Source organism: Agelaius tricolor, unplaced genomic scaffold (genome assembly GCF_023055355.1).
Source record: "Agelaius tricolor isolate 1412-34295 unplaced genomic scaffold, bAgeTri1.0.p SCAF_38, whole genome shotgun sequence".
Lineage (NCBI taxonomy): Eukaryota > Metazoa > Chordata > Aves > Passeriformes > Icteridae > Agelaius > Agelaius tricolor.
In genome coordinates, this window is record NW_027269298.1 from 4,128,668 (window position 1) to 4,146,674 (window position 18,007).

General features: G+C 46.4%; 1 protein-coding gene across 2 annotated transcripts; it reads right to left on the bottom strand.

The window, feature by feature from the left end:
• Nucleotides 1-9,941, bottom strand: STOM (stomatin). Of its 2 annotated transcripts, none has more exons than XR_011683641.1 (8): nucleotides 9,752-9,941; nucleotides 6,559-6,662; nucleotides 5,663-5,735; nucleotides 4,680-4,762; nucleotides 2,759-2,962; nucleotides 2,131-2,265; nucleotides 488-1,689; nucleotides 1-402 (listed from the first exon to the last, which is right to left on the bottom strand). XR_011683641.1 is itself a non-coding variant. In XM_071453978.1 (8 exons), exons 1-8 carry the CDS (start codon nucleotides 9,798-9,800, stop codon nucleotides 489-491), a joined length of 960 nt encoding a protein of 319 aa, XP_071310079.1. In that variant the 5' UTR covers nucleotides 9,801-9,941; the 3' UTR covers nucleotides 1-488. The 2 variants fall into 2 exon arrangements, 1 of the variants encoding a protein (XP_071310079.1); XM_071453978.1 differs by having other exon boundaries at nucleotides 1-619; nucleotides 1,509-1,689.
• Nucleotides 9,942-18,007: the final 8,066 nt, after the last annotated feature.

Consider the following 18,007-nt stretch of genomic DNA (forward strand, 5'->3'; position numbering starts at 1 on the left):
TAAACAGCATGTTTTTTTATTCAGGATGAGAGCAAAAAAGCATCTTGTGCTATCAACAAGAATTCACAGGGGTGGCACCTGCAGCAGCAGCGGGAGTTACAGGGTGACTCATCTTCCCCAAGGATTAACCTGGAGCTGTGCTGTGGCTTTGCTTCCCACTCCAAGTGCCTGAGCACAGCAATGCTAATTATTCCAGCTTTGTTAACTGTTTCTCCCGCTCCCAGCCAGAAGTTAAGCTCAGCTTACATCAGCTGCCACCTTGACAAACACAGAGTATATTGCTTTGGTGATGCAGAGGAAAACCTGCCCAGCAGAAAGGCAGAAAAACAACAGCACTTGGGCATCTCCTGCCAGTGACAAAGGCACAGCGTGTCGAGGCACAGGTACCCAGGCCTAAATCACCTGTAAATACAGAGCTGATTGGAGCAGAAAGGGCATAAGAAACCACTTATGGAGTTATGCTGGCCAGTGGGAGAAGGGCACTTACATCAGTGATCTTGGCATTTCAGTTCCACTGCCTCGTCCCAGATTTTATGGATGTCAGACTCAATACTGGTGGCAGCCTGACGAGTCTTAGTCTTCCCTACGCTGTCTCCATCTCTTCTCTTATTAATCCGTTCTACAGGGGTACAAAACAGGAAGTTCAACAGCTTGGGTTATGTGAGCTGAGGCCCAGCTGCTTTGAGGTTGAAATGTAAGCCCTTATTGACACAACAACCACTCCAGGTCTGCACAGAGCAGCACCCACAGGTAAAGCACCAGTGCAGCGCCTTCTGTTAAACACCACTCGTCCCTGCTGCTAGTTACAGACGTGTCATTTCCTAGAGAAATATGGTTGTAGATCTGGATGAAATGCAGCACTTTGGTTTTTAAAACATATTTTTAGGAGAAACAGATGTAGAGCCTTTTCAGTGCTTTAAAGCAGTGCAACTCTATGCAGACACAGCCTCATAACAACGGCAGCCCATCAGTGACCACAAGCACGTTGTATCCATAACTACGGCATGTTTGTGCCATTCCTGGGTGGCAGAAAGTCACAAAGTTTCACTAACAACTGTTTTTCATCAATGGGGACTGGTTTAGAGAAGACAAGCCTGATTTTCAGGAGCCCCCAGGACAGTATTCTACTTCCCTTGCAGGGCTACAGACCCGTTTTGTAGAAGGAATAATCCCAAATGTTGGATCACCTCTACCACAACTGGTTTCTCTTCTATTTGAAAAGGAGGCTTTGGATTAGAGGTGTTCCATCCAGGACAATATGGATAAAGTTTATTTAAGATCACAACCTGCTTGTACTCCTTCTGAGAGGCTTTCAACTTCAGATATTGCGATTGTCCACATTCACAAACATTACATACAAGTTCTATAACACACTCAGTAAAACAAAAAGCTTCCTCAGCAAACCCACTTTGCTAACACTGCCACAAGCTACAATACACAGGGAACTCAGTGCTGCAAACATGGGCTGACCCCGAGCTCGCCCTCCCAGTCTCCCTACTCCGTCACACCTAGCAGGCCCTGCAGGATGTTTATGGGCAGGGGGAAGACGATGGTGGAATTCTTCTCAGCAGCGATGGTGGTCAGGGTCTGCAGGTAGCGCAGCTGGAGAGCAGCAGGAGACTCCGTGATCACCATGGACGCCTCCTTCAGCGCCCTGGACGCGTTCATCTCCCCCTCGGCCGCGATCACCTGCGGAGGCAAACGGGTCAGACTGAGCTCAGTCCTCAAACTGAGCTCCAGTCAGGAGGAACAGGGAATGCACAGGCTGATCTCGGCCCTAGGCAGGTACCACAGGCACCCTGCTCATGACCTGCCCTGGGCACGTGCTTCCACCCGTCACAAGCTGCTCCTGTTTGCTCTCCAGGCCCCAGTGCCTGGCATCCTCCCATCCAGAATGCAGGATCACAAAAGCTGGCATCAGGTCTTGAGAATGCAATGCAAGTATTTATTCTGTCTTCAAAAGCTTTTGGGCTTCTTCCAGTGCCTCAAAAGCAGAGGCACTCCCCACAGAGAGCTGAAATTACTTTCTCCCTCAAGCTGTACTTTTCTGTATCTACACGGGCTTGAGAGGGAATGGTGTATTTCTTACTTGGGAAAAACCAAATCCAGCCCCCAGGCTGATGTCATTACCTTGGCTCTTGCCTCCCGGGCAGCCTCTGCTTCTGCAGCCATGGCTCTCTGCAGCTGGACAGGTAACTTCACATCCTTGATCTCCACACGTTCCACCTTAATCCCCCAATCATCTGTTGCCTCATCAAGTGTGACCTACAGAAGGCAGGACAGGTAAGTGAAGCCACACACCTGCCTCAAACTAATGCCCAAATATAAAGAATGACCAATAAACCAAATGAATTCTCTTCAAATTCTCAGACCTTCAGGGCTTTAGTATTTGTAGTATGATGTGACAGCTAAAAGAGCACAACTGTTTTAAAGTAACAAAAACTCCCAGAGCTTGATTAATGTACTGAAGGAATTCTGTGGCACAGTTTCCTCCCACACTGAAGGACTGACACAAGGATCCAGGGAAGCCGTCCTCTCCTGTATCCCTCATTCCCACATGCTAGCCCCACTGACCCTTAGTGCTTTAGTCCCTCATCTTATTTTACAGAGTGCCCTCCCAAGAGATCTTGTCAGGGCTTTTCCTACAGCTCCAAACCACAACTGATCACTTAGAGATAGAACAAATCCCCACCTTTAAGTGGTCCATGGGATTGCTGCTTTACCTGCTGTGTGATGCAGTGCTCCAAGATGCTCCTACCTGCATGCTGCGGGCAATTTCCTCACGGTCAGAGAGGATCTCAGAGAGGCTTTTGGTGCCCAGGACGTTCCTCAGGGTGGTCTGTGCCAGGAGCCGGGTGGCTGAGTCAGCGTTGGTGACGTTTGCCACGGCCAGGGTGGCGTTCTGCACCCTGTAATAAACCACTCCATCCACGTTGATTGTCACCGAGTCCTTGGTCAGGATCTGAAAAGCAGTGGGGGAAGTACAGAATATTCCATAAATACCAGGTTAATTATTAAGACAATCACGTATTTGTTTTACTACACCAAGCTCTGGTTTCCCACTGTCTTGAACACAGAAGTCCTTATACACATACGCTGCATGGGAATGTGCCCCAGTATTCACAAACTTCCCAGTACAGCTCTGAAAAGCTGAGACTAAATATGGGATTAGAAACTTCTCAGTGAAAAGCACATTCCATTCACTTTGCCTCAATGTTATTTTTAACCCACTTCATCGAAATCACAGAGGAATCTGCAAGTCATGTCAGTGACAGGAAAAAGAGAAAAGGCAGAAATTATTTACTCTGAAATTCGTCTTCACCCGAGAAGGTTTAACCAGTGATTCTGGCAAGGAATCACACCCAGGCAGGTCCCTGGGCTGCCTTTCAGTGAGGTTTCCCCAGGGCTGTGTGAGGCAGCCTGACAGCAGGGCCCTGGGACTGTGCTGCAGAACTGCACCTCCTGGGACAGGAGGGTGGCACTGCACAGGGGAGCTCAGAGAACCTTGTTCCATGGTACACAATTCCCTTCAAGACTCACCTGCCCTGTCCCTTCCCATACGACCTCTTTTAGCAGGCTTTTCTAACACAAAGCTAAAGAATGAGTAGCATGCACAGAAATCATGTTGAACAAATAAAAATTGATTTCTGCCTCTACGTAAGGAACACAAACAAACCTAAATCCATAAGCGTAATTTAATCAAGCCAAAAGAAAAACTGGATTACTGATGGCCTCACTAATGGTACATCAGCAGCTGCAAGCACATTCTGCCTGCCAGTGATTAGGTTTCTCCCAATTACCCTTTAGAGTGTACCAGGACAGCTGCCATTTGTCTCAATCTACAACTAACCATGAGCAACAAGCCCACAGCAGATCTGACAGGAAACAGATGCAGCACACAGCTTGGAGGGAGCATCTCTGTGTCTCAAAATGCACCTGATACATGAGTGATACAGTTATAACCATCAGGATACAATTGTTCACTAGCTTATTTTTAGAGGGACACTTGGGTTTTATTCTTTTGTTATCCATTGAGTTGGCAGCACTGAGTTCAGCTGGCTTAATGCTCTGGAGACATTGTGCTACAAAGTTAGGATGTCCAAGGCAAATCAGACTAGAAACCAAAGTAATTTTTTGGTTCTTTAGGACCTGCCATGAGTGGCAGCACCTTCATCATGTTCCTGTGCAGGGCAGGGCACAGGAGCCACGTGCACACCAACCCAACAAGGGAGCTGACCACTCATTCCCCCAGCTGCTATAAATAGCATTTGATGTATATTCCAATTTCATCCCATTACTTGAGCCAGTTTATACATGTAGATAAATTGGCACAGGACAGATCCCTGCTGTGCCTGGAAATCTTCCAGATTTCACAGAGGCAATTAGGGGATGTTGTATGAAGCCCAGCAGCCTTCGTTCCAAACCCCTCCCATTCCAGCTCTCAGGCAGTGTTCAATTCTCTCATTTGGTCCTCAGAGCATCATCTGTTTTCTCTCAGTGCTCTTCCCTTACTGGATGACATTTCCAAGGGATATATGTATTCTTCCCAATACACTGCACTGCACAGGGAATCTGTATTCAAACTGCACATTACCCAATACTGAGAGGGGAGAAGGAAAAGCAAAGTGCACAAAATTCTGCAAGGACTTTAGTAGATGCAAAGGCAAATGCAAACTCACCTCCTGAGGAGGGATATCAAAAGAGATGGTTCTCATATCAACTTTGATGAAGCTGTCTGTGCAAGGCAGGACAAAAAACAAACCTGTGCCAAAAAATCCATTCAAGAAGATGTGAAAATGGATCATTAGAGCAGACAAAACTTGTTACTGCAATAAGGTGAAATCCAACTGTTGTGGCTGTGCAGCTCTTTGTGAGGAACTCAGCAGCACAACACTTGCTAGTGGCTTCCAAACCAAGGTAAGATTTTCCAAAATACATGCTGAGAAACTTCAATTTATCTGGGTAGCACTTAGAGATTTTTAACATTTGGAAATAAAACAGCCCCAAAACTATTAACAACTACTTTTAAAAATGTTCCCCACGTAGTTACTTGTGGGGCCTAATTCTGGCAAGCACCAATCTCCTGCCTTCTGCTCTGGTGGCTCAGTGAGATTCTTCAGCTTTCCAGCAATGTGGAACATTGCAAAGCCTGGGTGAAAATGAAGGAAGAAGCCATTGCCCCTTGCTGTCACTTTGAGCAGCAGGAGCAACAGCTGAAAATAACATTCTTCCAGGTCTCAGTGTTTCTAACAACTTGTCAAAACTATCAAATACTCCACTGGCTTCTGTTACTTTTGAAGGATATTGAGGCTTTCAGACTCATTGGGTTTAACTGATACATCAACCTTCTTTTTTCAAATAAACCATTTGATGCCATTCTTCCTCCCTTTACATTTAGTGCTTTTGATTCTGCCTGCAGATCGTACATTAACAAAGGAGAGCTGGGTAGAATTAAGTTTGCTGCCTTCTCAATCCAGACTACAAATCAGAACTTTATGAGCGGGAAGAGGCCCACGAGGCTCATAAATTCCTGTTGTAACACATCCTCTTACTGGAAGTTACAGAATTCTTGAGAAATCCATTTGCCACTTTACTGCAATGTCTCTACACCATGATTGTTTTGCTGATGACTAATTGGAGGAAATTGCTGTCCAGGACATACCTGGTCCCTTTGCTCCCCCTTTCAGGATGCGGCCAAGGCGGAAGATGATGGCTCGCTCGTATTCCTTGATAATCTGCAACAGATTGGTGGGTGTCATGCACATGATGGATTCCAAATTATGTACACACCAGGCTAGGACAGGCTTGAGTCTCAAATTTAATACACACTTCTCTACTGGCTGCTTTTGAGAATTTTAGCTAAAACTTTATTGTCAAAAAGCAAAGAGCAAAAGGAAAAAATCAGGACAATAGCCCACAAGAAATATTGCTCAGGCTCTCAACAGGAGGGCGCCTGGGCAGGTTCAGGCACCAGCAGAGCCATCAGGAATATCCTGGCAACAACACAACAAAGTGCACCATTTGTGACCCAGCAGGGATTTTTCCAGCTCCAATTCTGATGCCACATCAGCCAAGCCAGGAGGAAATAACTCCTCCTGTCTGGAAACTGCAAACATCAACCTCAGAGTGATCACAGATAACACTGTGCCTTCAAATGTGTCACGTGCAGCCACATCCCTGTACAGAATTACAGATTTCTATTTACATACTTCATATTTACATGAGTGATGTACAGGGAGATACCTTTAAAAAAATCAGTTCTCTAAGAGTAGTTATGGGTTCTTGCAATTATTCTGATCCTTCAAATGAGCTTATTTTCTAATGACAGCTGGGCAGATGCAGTGAAGACACCAATGCAGGAATTATTTTGACCAAATATTATAATACCACTTTTATTTTTGGTTTGAATGCACTGCAGTGCTGGGGTCTGCTATAGCTCAAGAACGAACAGAGCTAGATTAATTTGTGTTTATTTTCTCAATGAATCCAATTGAGAACAATAATAGCCACACTGCATTGCTGAAAGTTTTAATCCACCTTAGCAGTGAATGGTTTTACCTTTATGCACATCCATACTGATATAGGAAATGTAATAACAGTGAAAAAAATCGAGGCCATCACCAGGATCCATCCACAAAAACCGAGGCCAGAGTTGGTATCATCTACAAAAGAGCAGAAATTGTCACTTTTTAAAACCAAGAGTGCCTATTAAAGTGCCTAAATTGGATATTAATATTAAATGTTCCTAGAAATGTCACTGTTAGCACTACTCCTCTGGCCAAATGCATTAGGTTTAGATCAGAAATCAAATTAAAAGCCAAATTCTGCTTTGATTTTCATTGGTCTCTAAGTTGTACAAGACAGCTGAGGGCAGAATGCTGTCCAAGCAGCATTTTTGCAGAAGTGTACCAACACTGAAGTTTCAATTCCCAAATGCCTTTCTGTCCCCCAAGTTCTTGTAGCAGAGTGACTCACAGGCAGCAGTGGGAATCACGTTCCTTTGTTTTGTGACAAGTCAGAGGAACCTCGTGTGAGGGGCAGAACACAAATGCCCCCAGCCTGCCAGCTCTGGGACAGCATTGCTGGAACCTGGGCTCTGCTCCAGCTGTCGGGGGTGCACATCTAAGGAAACCACAATTCTCACACCCAGTGGATCTGGGAAGTTGGATAAAATGAGGTGCAAGATTAGCTGGACATGAAATAAAACCTCCATAAAGAATTTCTTGGCCAGAAACTCCTCATGCCTTATTCCTCTGTCAATGGAAGACACCTGAAGGTTACTCTGGGATCAAATAACGAGCTGGTGGTTTCAAAAGCTACCCTGCTAAAGCCATGCCAAAATGTGGCCTGGGAGGCATTCACAGAGCTACAGGAAGTTTCTTATCCTGCCAGCTGAGACTCCTAACGGGCTGCCAGGAGCCTGCTGCCAAGCAGGGATGTCCCCGAGTTTCACCCTCCTACTCTGGAGATTTGGAATTTCATGTAGAAGTCACACCTCAAACGATGTCAAATTTCAAGATTGAGCAGAGAGGATGCTTTATTTAGCACCAATGTGTTGTTCTTCACAATACAAGAAGGGAGAGAGATGCTGTCTGGTGGAAAACTCTATGAGATACAAGAACCATGCCTTGCATGTGTGGGATGAGCTGGTTCTGCAGCTCTTGGAGGTGATCCCCATCCCTGCCCACCCCACAGGCTGAAAACAAGGGCATGACCAAAGTGCTGGCTGACAGTACCCCAAACCTGCCACTGGAATTTTCCCTGAGCTAAAAGGCAGGCAAGCCCCCACCTTGGATTTATAGCCTGCTGTGGTGGGCAAGTGTAAGCAGGCAATAGAAAAAAATGCAAATATTCTTGAGCAACCTTTTTGAGAAATAAACCACAAGGAGAAGGACTATTAAAAAAATAAAAACAAAATCTTAATTGAATCAGCCTTCAATGCCTTTAAGGCTGACTGGAACAGTTACCATTACTTTAGCAAGAAATTATCACTTGGGCCATCAAACTGTATTAAGAATTTATAATACACACTTAGTGCTGGAGGCTAAGATGGAAGAGGAAAGTTCTCGTTACAGCTTGAGGTGTGGCACATGGTTCATTTGTGATTTATTTCCTTCTGCAAAGACTCCACAATCCAAACAAGCACACCACTGTCAAACAGCAAAAATGTGCCCTGATGAAAACAAAACGCCAATTTCAAAGTGAATTACGCGTCTTCACAGATGCTTCACAGAGCATTTCAGATAGGAAAACCCCAAAATTTTGACATCCAATAACCAAAACTACGTCTCATGCCACTTACTCCATATTTTATTGTGATCACATGAGAGCTGCAGGAGAAACCACCTCAGCAGTGTGTTCAGGAAAGGCTTGCAGAGACAAGATTGACACCGATGTGACCATGGTGAGGTATTAATAACTAAGATAGTTACACATGAAATGGAGATCCTCTCCAAAGATACCAGAGCCAGGATGTGCCACTGGGCACCAGGGCCAAAGAGATCCACAGTTATTTGTACAGCTCAAATTACCCAGCCAAAGGCTTTGTACACAAAGCTTTCTTATAAATACATTTCCTTCTCTGGCTGCAAACAAGAAAAGCATAAAATAAATCGTGACTTTTCTGTTGCCTGTTTCTGAACAATGGAAGTAACAGGAAAACATTCCAGCTTCCAGGGAGTGAAACTGCCAGTTGGGCTATCTCAGTGCATCATCTCCAAAATGTCCTGGCCCAGGTCACACACCTAACACCTCCTAACTGGAAGGACAAATCCCACGTCAATAATGATACCAAGAAGTAAAAATTCAGTGCAACTCATTGCCCCACCTGAGGAATTCTACCACTTCCTCCAGTCACACCTAGACAGGATTTGGCTGTGATGAAAAGCCACAGTAGTGTGAAAAAACAATCTTTAAGTTCTCCTTGTTCTCCTTTCCTGGTGCAGCGTCCCAGAGATTACTTCTGTTGACTCTGTCATCATTTCCGTAGTTTCCCCCTCAGTGACCCGAGTTACTGCACAGGAAAGGAAACCACACACCACAGAAACCCGCCCGACCTGTGCCACCGGGGCAGCTCCTGGTGCTGCTCCGGCACGGAGCGGGGCGAGGACCTGCCGGGAAGGGAATCACCACCTGCGGCCACGGTACCCGAAGGGGCAGCGGGGTCAGCGCCCCGTTAACAGGGGCTGAGGGCTCAGCATCTCCCGTTAACCGGGGCTGCGGCTCAGCATCCCCCGTTAGCCGGGGCTGGGGCTCAGCATCCCTCGTTAACCGGTGCTGCGGCTCAGCATCCCCCGATAGCTGGGGCTCATCAGTCCCCGTTATCCGAGGCTGGCGGCTCCACACGCCCCGTTAGCCGGGGCTGGGGGCTCAGCATTCCCCGTTAGCGGGGTAACCGGTTCAGCAGCCCCCGTTAGCCGGGGCTGGGGGCTCAGCATGCCCCGTTAGCCGGGTAACCGGTTCAACATCCCCCGTTAGCCGGGGCTGGGGTCGCTCCGGGGCCGCCAGTGACCCCGGGGCTCAGGGAAGCGGAGACTGCCCGGGAAGCGAAGCACAACCGCTCCTCGCTCCTCCCGCGGGCTTAACTTCGGTGAAGCATCTTCAAACTTTCCTCCTCGACTAAATGGAGCAATAATTAAAACCGAAACAAAAAAGCAGAGAGAGAGAGAGAGACACGAAGGCGCCCCGCGAGGAGCGGCCGCTGCGGGGCCGTTTGGGGACAGCTCCTGCCCGCTCCCCCTGCGGCCGTTACCTGCAGGCCGCCGGGGCTTGGCCGCGTACCCCGCTTCCTCGTCTGACATGGTCCCCGAGTCCCCTCAGAGCCGCCTCGGCGTCAGTCCCGCGTCCCCTCCGAGCCGCCTGTGCGCTGCCCCGCTGTCACCACCGCCACCGCTCCCACCGCCTCAGCACCGCCACCGCCGTCCCGCCGCGGCTCCCTCAGCGCCGCCTCAGCGCCGCCTCAGCCGCGCGCCCGCCCCGCCCCGCCCCGGCCGCGCGCTCCGGGTGGGGCCGCGCGCGCCCGCCCCCGCCGCCAGGGGGCGCCGCTGGCGCTGAGGGCGTGAGGGAGCGGCCGTGGAGCGACCCCCGCCCGCCGCCGCGCCCGGCCCGCGACAGCGGAGGGGAAGCGGCTGCAGGGCGGCCCAGGGCTGCAGGCAGGGCAGGGAAGCCATGAGGACCGAAGGAAAAGGCAGAGAGGACCGAAGGGGAAGGCAGGGAGGACCGAAGGGGAAGGCAGGGAGGACCGAAGGAGAAGGCACGGAGGGAGCGGCCGGGCCGGCGGGCAGCCATCGCCTGAGGTGAGTGAGCCCCGGGCATCCCCTCCTGAGGGGAGCGGCGAGGAAAGTTCCAGCTGCCCCGGCCTCGTGCGTCGTTTAATGTTCTGTGAGGTTTTATTGCTTTTCTTCCCCACGTTCTCTCACTCTCACGTGGAGAGTTGGGATCTTTCATCCATTTTGGAAGAGGCCAGAGTAACAATTTCTGCTGCTTTCCAAGGTCCATCCACAGAGACAAAGTCTGTGCAAAAGTACATCACACACACAGGCATTGCATACAAGATTGTTAAACCTGACAAGAGTTCCAAAGTCGAATTCAATATTAGTGTGAGTTATGAAGTCCATTAACAATTACTGGCTATTCTTTAACCTTTATTTCTCTATGGGATATTGGTAATTAGTGGGCACGTGCAAATATGCATCTGTCACGTTACACTGCGTACTGAGAGAGGGCAATTGCTTCTTCATCATAAAACACATTGCAGCCTATGAACAAAAATGGTATTAGACTATTAAAATACTTTTATTTTCAGTGTTGATGTTATTCTTTGTTAAACTCTTCCTTGGAAGAGCCTAAATGGACAGCCTGAATCTTGCTGTCCATTACGTTCCTGATGAGCAAAACTTTAGGTTTGGTAGCACAATTGGTTGAGGCAGAGGTAGGAGTGGAGCTGAATGCTAAATGTACTCGTGGTTCTTGATGTCTCCAAGTGACAAGAACAGCCCTGGAGAATGACCAACACTTTCTCCAGTGAGGGTAAGACCCCTCTTGCACACTTTTCCTATTGCTGCGGTGAGCTCCTCCTGCCACACGTGTGCCAGTTGATTTCAGACTGATCCAGATGAGCAGTACGTGAAACTAAAGGCTAAATCTGTCTCTGACCTTTTGAAAGTCCTTCTGTCCATTACCTTTACTCATATCTTTGCTATTAATACATTTACACATGCTGACACCTGCTGTTCTCATATTAGTAATTCCACAACCTTTTTGTCCTACTGTCTACAACTTTGTGAGTTTAACTATGCTCTGTATGTAACACATGGGGCTAATTCTTCACATAGGTGAAAGGAAGGGAGAACCTGTGAGCTGTCTAAATGAGAACTGATAAATAATCGTTCTATGCTCAAGTTGTCACCTGCAGGCAGCTCGCAAATGCCACGCAAGAAACTTAAAATGCAATGTGATATTTGACCATGGGTTGTAAATATCACCATGCTGTAATTGAATGAAAATCCATGAGATTTCGTGGGCTGGTTGACCTTAGGATCTCCTGGCAAATAGGCTGGTTTAGAGTGCATCAGCATCGATAAGGAAGGAAGGAAGGAAGGATGTGCTGGAAATGGGAGGGAAAGGCTCTGTGGAAAGAGCAGATGAGCTGGGAGGAGCCCCTGTCCTCCACAGCAAATTTGCCTCTAGAAAAATCTGAGCTATAAGAAAATGGTTCTATGATTCTATAGGTGCTTTGAAAACTTACCTCATGAAGAGATGTACAGCATGGGTTTACCTGTTTTCAGCAAGAAAGAGAAGCACCTATTCATTTCTCCTCTCTAAAGTAAACCATAAGCAATGAAGACCTCCAAGAGCTGGGAACCCCCGTTCAGCAGCGTCTCAGCAGCAGCTGTGGAGTGATGTACAAATTTGTGTTTGCTTAAAGAGGAAGCTTCTCTCTAATTTTAGAGGGGCCTGCATTCCATTAATTCTGTTCTTTGGCCGTTTGCCAGGGAAGTTGGACGAGCCCCTGGGTGGGGTGGGCAAGGACACCACTGTCCTGTAGGGCATTGCTGCCATCTGGTGCCACGGGGTGCTCTTCCACAGGGCATTTCTAGGGCACTGACCAGCGGCAGAGCTTCCCTTCCCCTCTTCCTTCCCCTTCCCCTTTCCCTCTCCTCTCCTTCTTTGCTAAATAATAACATTGGAATATCTTCTCTTCTAATTTTTGGTTCAATAACTAAAGGAAAGGAAGAACTTGATTTCTGTCTGCCTAGAAGAAAACAGTGGACTTGTAAATTGATTTATTAATCTGTAGGTGTTATGAAGAGGAACATTTCATGGGCTTTTGACTTTATTATTTCCATAAGTCAGTGTCATGTCAAAGATGAGAGTTCTGGCAGCAGGAGCTCCTTGGTACTGCTCTGTAGTGAAGCCTGGTTTATTTAACCTTTCCTTGAATTCCAGCGTGTCTGGTGAGGAGTTAATTAGAGCCCAGCCACACGAATCGGGAGCGTTGGGGTGTACCGAAGGCAATGCTCCACACCCGGGATGTTCATTGGGATGTGCTTTGTCAGCGGGATCTTCCTGCAGTGTCCCAGGCTGCCGTTAGATGTCAGCGGGGCACTGAGCGCAGCCTCCGCTGGCAGCCCTGCCTCAGGCTTCTCTTGAGAGCATGAGTGTTTGTCACCTCAGTGGGTTTTTAAACACAGTTAAGTAAATTGTAGTCCCCGAGGATTGTGGAATAATGGCAAAGGCTATTCCTGAAACTGCTGTTGATTCTTACTTTAAAAAGTAGCTGGATGTGGAATATTCAGATTCATAACTCTGGAGCTGGCTTCTTACACTAAACTGTATGTGAAACCTCAGTTTTACTCATGCTCTTCTAAACACAGGCAGTGCTGTGTGCTGTGAGCTTCCCACAGGATTAGCCATGGCAGGTTGGCAGTGAGGTGTGCTGGTGTGCCTTATTTCAGTGTGCTTTTCCCAGTTTACAATGCCTTTTAAGCAACTCTTACCAGTGCTCTTTGCCATTCTGAGTTTTCAAGGGTGCATTTAAGCATGTCAGGACATCTACTGGGCTCCTGCTACATATGTGTTTAAATATTTTGCTGAATTTTTAATTCTCTGGAGAGCTTTTTCACTTCCCTTTTACATTTCCAGTAGGTCTGTCTCCATATATTTTGGCTTTAATCTTAAAAGTGCTGCTCTGAATCATTTTCCCCTAAAACATCTCGAAGTAATCAAACCCAGAATTGCAAGTTCCACAAACATTTCCCACGCTATAGCAGCCTGCATTTCATTTAGTTGCCTATTTTTATATCATGGGACTATTTGTTTCCAGTGGAAATAGAGTACATATATGTTGGATAATAATCCCAAAATAGGAATGTCCTAAAATCAGGTTTCTTTAAACAGAGTAATTTCTCCCACATTAAAAGATTCATAGTTTAAAATAGCTTTGAGTCTGGGAGGTTCATTATTTTGATGTTGTTTACACTTAGAGAATACAAATGAAAGTTCATCAGAGCAAAGCTCCTCCTGAGGGAATCCTGAGCTTTGGGGCTGCTGTACCTGGATGTACAGGAGAAAGCAGAATCACAGCAATTTCTCTGCCCTGAGGGGTGCTGCTGCTGGGGGCAGCTGAGCTTTGAAACAAAGCACTGTGCAAAATAATCTGCATTTTTGTCCTGACTTAGGATACTTGCATTATGACAAGTATCAAGAAAATCTGGTCAAATTTTCAGCAAACTGTTTTACTGCCAAACTATCTATGAGTATTACCAGTATTTTAGAAATCTAGAACATTCTACACAACTCACTCCTTTGAATTCTCCTGTACCTCCTGTTAAGGGATATTCAGGTCCACAAATACAAATCAAAGTCAAATTAAACTGTCCTTGCTGATGGTACTTGCTGACAGAGAGTATTTTGGAGATGGTTTTTGTTTTCTCAAGTGTTTTTCACAGCTCAGTGAGGCAGAGGACTGAGTTTTCAAGAGTCCCAGCAGTCCAAGAGCTCCTCCAGCCCCAGAGCCAGTTTGGGCAGGGGAAGAGAACAGAAGGGGACGTGGCAGTTGTGAATTTCCAAATTTCCCACAGCCCTCCAGGCCGTTTCTCTAAGGAGAGCCCTTCCTCCTATTTCCTATGCTGGTCGTGTGCACAGAGCCTTTACTTGTCATTTCTGGCCTTACCCAGGATCCATCTGGGCAGCCAGGGCTCTTCTTGATTTTTCAATATAATGATTTCTTTACTTCTGTAGGTTTGGCAAAAGAGAAACTTTGTGTCTGACAAAACAGAGGAAGCCTGAGGTAACGCACACAAACCAAGCACGTGTGCTAGAACAGCCAAAGTCATCAAGGTGCCTCAAAGCAGCAGTGGAATGTCACTTTGCCATTCCAGAAAGCCAGGCTCAGAAGGAATCCTCCTGCAGATGTCACTGGAATTGCAAGTTTGTCTCACACTTAGATTGCCTGGGGGGGTCAGCACTTGTAACTGCTCCATCCCTGGAATTAAGGAGCAGAGCTGCATTCCAGAACACTGGCATGCTTGAAAGATTTAGTTGCAGAATAGGAGATTATTCTACTGTAAAAACAAGATACTGAAGGGCTGTACATTTCACTCTGTGTATTTAATAGTTCTGTATTTTAAACCAGAGTAACTGTGTGAGACACTGAAAGCAGCTCTGGACAAACAATACAACCTAAATCTGATGATAAAAGTAACAAAACTCTGGGGACTTTGTAATAAAAATGTATTTTATTGCAAATACATTTCTGGCAGCAGTGATTAAACTGTACTGGATGCAGAAAAAGAACTAAAGGAAATGTTGAGAAAATGAAGACAAACATTTGTACTCACTTTTATTGACAACAGAATTGGCTCTGAGCTGGGGGTCAGTGGCAGTAGGCTCTGCTGAGTCACATATTTGTGTCAGAATATTCCTGCAATGACCCAGTCCTGTGATCATCATTTGCATGACATTATTTTTTCAGGGTTCCTATGGGGCTCAGATTTCTGTAAGAGCCTTTGACAGGAGATTTGAAGTGCAAATGGGACTTGACTGGCACTCAGAGATTTTACTGGAAGACCAAACCCCACAATTTTCCCTGTTGTTCCCCTGTCCATGGCAGCTGTTGTTCTTCCCTTGTCTTTTTATAGAATCATAGAATCATTTAGGTTGGAAAAGACTTTCAAGATCTTCGAGTCCAACTGTTACATGAAATGAAAGAGCTAATTGGCGTTTTTGAAAATCTAGCATTAAGTAAAGCTGAAAGTTTAAAAACAGGTTTGATAGAGAAACCGAGAGCCCCATGATGTGTTTCTATGGAAACTCCAGTTTAAGGTTTTATCTGATGGATTCTGAAAAGGGTACAATCTACCTCTTTTTTGTGATTGGGTAGACAGAGGAGAAATACAGCAGAATCAGTGTTGCAAAGTGATCTTTGGAAAGATAGTTAATGAAGTGCTTCAGGATGAAACCTGCTGTATAAATGAAAGGTGACATTTCTGTCTTAATCACTGCCTTTAATGATGAGATTTTTAGGACAGATTGCTGGAGAGAAGCTGCAGCTCAGCAGTCAAAGTTCTGGTATGAGTTTCCATTCAGCTGTTGTTGCTGAAATGTTTGATTGTTTTTACTGAGTATCTCAGCATTAACTTCGTGCTCAGAGTTGGTCATAGGATGTGGGCATTTCCTGTGCACCTCTCTGGGCATTTCCAGTTCTCACTTTTCACATCTGTGCCTTCCTCATTCTCTGCTGGTGAATGTCCACCCTGCCCTGCTGAGCCACATCCCTGCAGTCCCAGAGTCCCCACAGCTCTGCCAGTGGCCTCTTGGTTTCTCTGATTGTTGTGGAACTCCAGAATGGTTTGGGTTGGAAGGGACCTTCAAGTCCATCAATGAACTGGACCAGGTGCCTCCAAGCTGCAGCCAGCCTGGCCTTGGACACTTGCAGGGATCCAGGGGCATCCTGGGCCAGGGCCTCCCCACCCTCACAGGGGAGAATTTCCTCCCATACCCCGTCCAAGCCTGCCCTCTGTCCGTGGGAAGCCGTTCCCCTTGTCCTGTCCCTCCCCTGTCCTGTCCCTGCCCTGCCCTGTCCCTCCCCTGTCCTGTCCCTCCCCTGTCCTGTCCCTCCCCTGTCCTGTCCCTGCCCTCCCCTGTCCCTGTCCTGTCCTGTCCCTGTCCTGTCCTGTCCCTCGTGGTGCTGCAGCAGCCCTGAGCCTCGGGCTGTGCTAACCGGGCCAAGGCTCTGCAGTTCATTCCTCAGAAGGGGAATGTGCTGGTCAGAGGTGAAAGCTGGGATTCACAGAGCCCTTGTGCTCTCTCTGTCCATGCTTTTATTCACTTGATTTCACTTTCTTAATCAACACAGATCAGCTCACAGCCTTAGAATTCATTATGCACCATCCATTCATCCTCACTTTGTACCAGATCCTTCAGTGGTTCATGGCAGAGACTGATTCTTGCTTCATCAAGTTGGAGTTCAGAAGTCAGTGGCACCTTGTGCTGGCTGTGGTTCATTCCCTCACAATTCCATGGCCATACAAATGCTTCATTAGCAACATTGCATATGCTCATGTTTAGAATTGGTTGGGGCTGAGACATCATCTTTGTCTTCTAATACTGACTGTTAAAGTAAATGAAATAACTCATGGATTTTTACTCATTTTTACTCTAATGAGTGCAGGAACTACTTAGACTCTTTTACAACAAGTATAGATTCACTCCTGAATTGGTGCTTTAAATGGAAGAATAATATGGAAAAGAGCAGAAATTTATTTCCAATTTAAGGAATTTTATTTCTTCCCACCTCCTCATAAAACTCAGAGCTACCTGCAGTTTCTTTCATCTTGATTTGGCTCTTCATCTTTTGTTGAACTATTTCCCATGTTTGCTGCTACTTTCCTTGGGGGAAATATTGTTGCACAAGTAAAATGTGGAATATAATGTAAAGAGCACTGTTTCCAACAGCAGCTACCAGGCAGCCCTGAAGTTCAGGATTTTTCATTCTGACACAAGTGTTTGATACTGGAAATGAAATATTTCTGCTTTGGCTCATTTGATTTGTTCCTTTAAATAGATCAAGTGGAGTACACCAGGTGTTTGGAGCTCTAGCACAAAATAAAAGGAGAAATTAATAAGGGTTTAGATAATTTTAAAGATAGTGAGAGTGGTTTAATGGGAGAAAAATTTACTGTTTCCATTGTCAAAACCAAACAGAAACAGGCTGGTGCCAGCAGCTGAACAATGTAAAATAATGACTGGCTTTGTCTCTGTGAGGCTGTTCAAACCAAATGACTGAAATTATCCCAATGACGTGTTCCCAGTTCAAGAGATAAAAATGAATTCACGAGCATTGTGCATTTCTGGCCTTCAGAATTCCACTCTCACTTCTGGCTGCATTCTGCCCAGAATTTGGGATAGCAGTGCAGGGCTCTGGAAAGGTAAATTGCTGGCAGAGGTTTGAAAAGGATTAATTATCACCATGCCAAGCTAGAAGAGGTTTTTTTTCCTCCCTTGATTTGTAATGTGGGTGCAGAGTGCAGCAGTTGCTGCTCCAGGTGAAATCCCCCGTCCCAGAGAGGTCAGCTTCACTCTGCCTGCTGTGCTGCAGAGGAATTCCCACGGATTTCAGACACTGCAGACAGGACTGCACTAACCAGAATCACTGATCTGACACCCAGACTTCATCCTCAGCAGCTCAGACTCCCTGTCTTGTGACAAAAGGACACTTCCCCAGCATCCAAATCTTCTGTGTTTACTCTGTGTATTTTGGGAATTACGTCCCCACTATCAGTATGGTTAACTACAAGTCCTGGCTGAGCTGAAGTTGCTGCAGTCATTCCCCATATATGATGTGCAATACTCTGCAGTAGAGGTGGGGAATTACAACAAACTGTGTGTCCCCCAGGGCCAGCAGTAACATTATCTGAAAAGAAAACAGAAATGATTGAACCATTATGGCCTCTGACTCTTTCTGACTCTGATCTGTTTGGTCAGAAGGTTTGATAAATTTGATGAC

Excerpts from the sequence above, each read along its gene's own strand:
- STOM (XM_071453978.1), bottom strand. The coding sequence starts at position 9,800 with ATGTCAGACGAGGAAGCGGGGTACGCGGCCAAGCCCCGGCGGCCTGCA. Across the intron at positions 2,963-4,679 it reads TTGATATCCCTCCTCAGGAG|ATCCTGACCAAGGACTCGGT; the intron begins GTGAGTTTGCAT and ends ACTGCTTTTCAG. Across the intron at positions 1,690-2,130 it reads CCCGGGAGGCAAGAGCCAAG|GTGATCGCGGCCGAGGGGGA; the intron begins GTAATGACATCA and ends TTGCCTCCGCAG.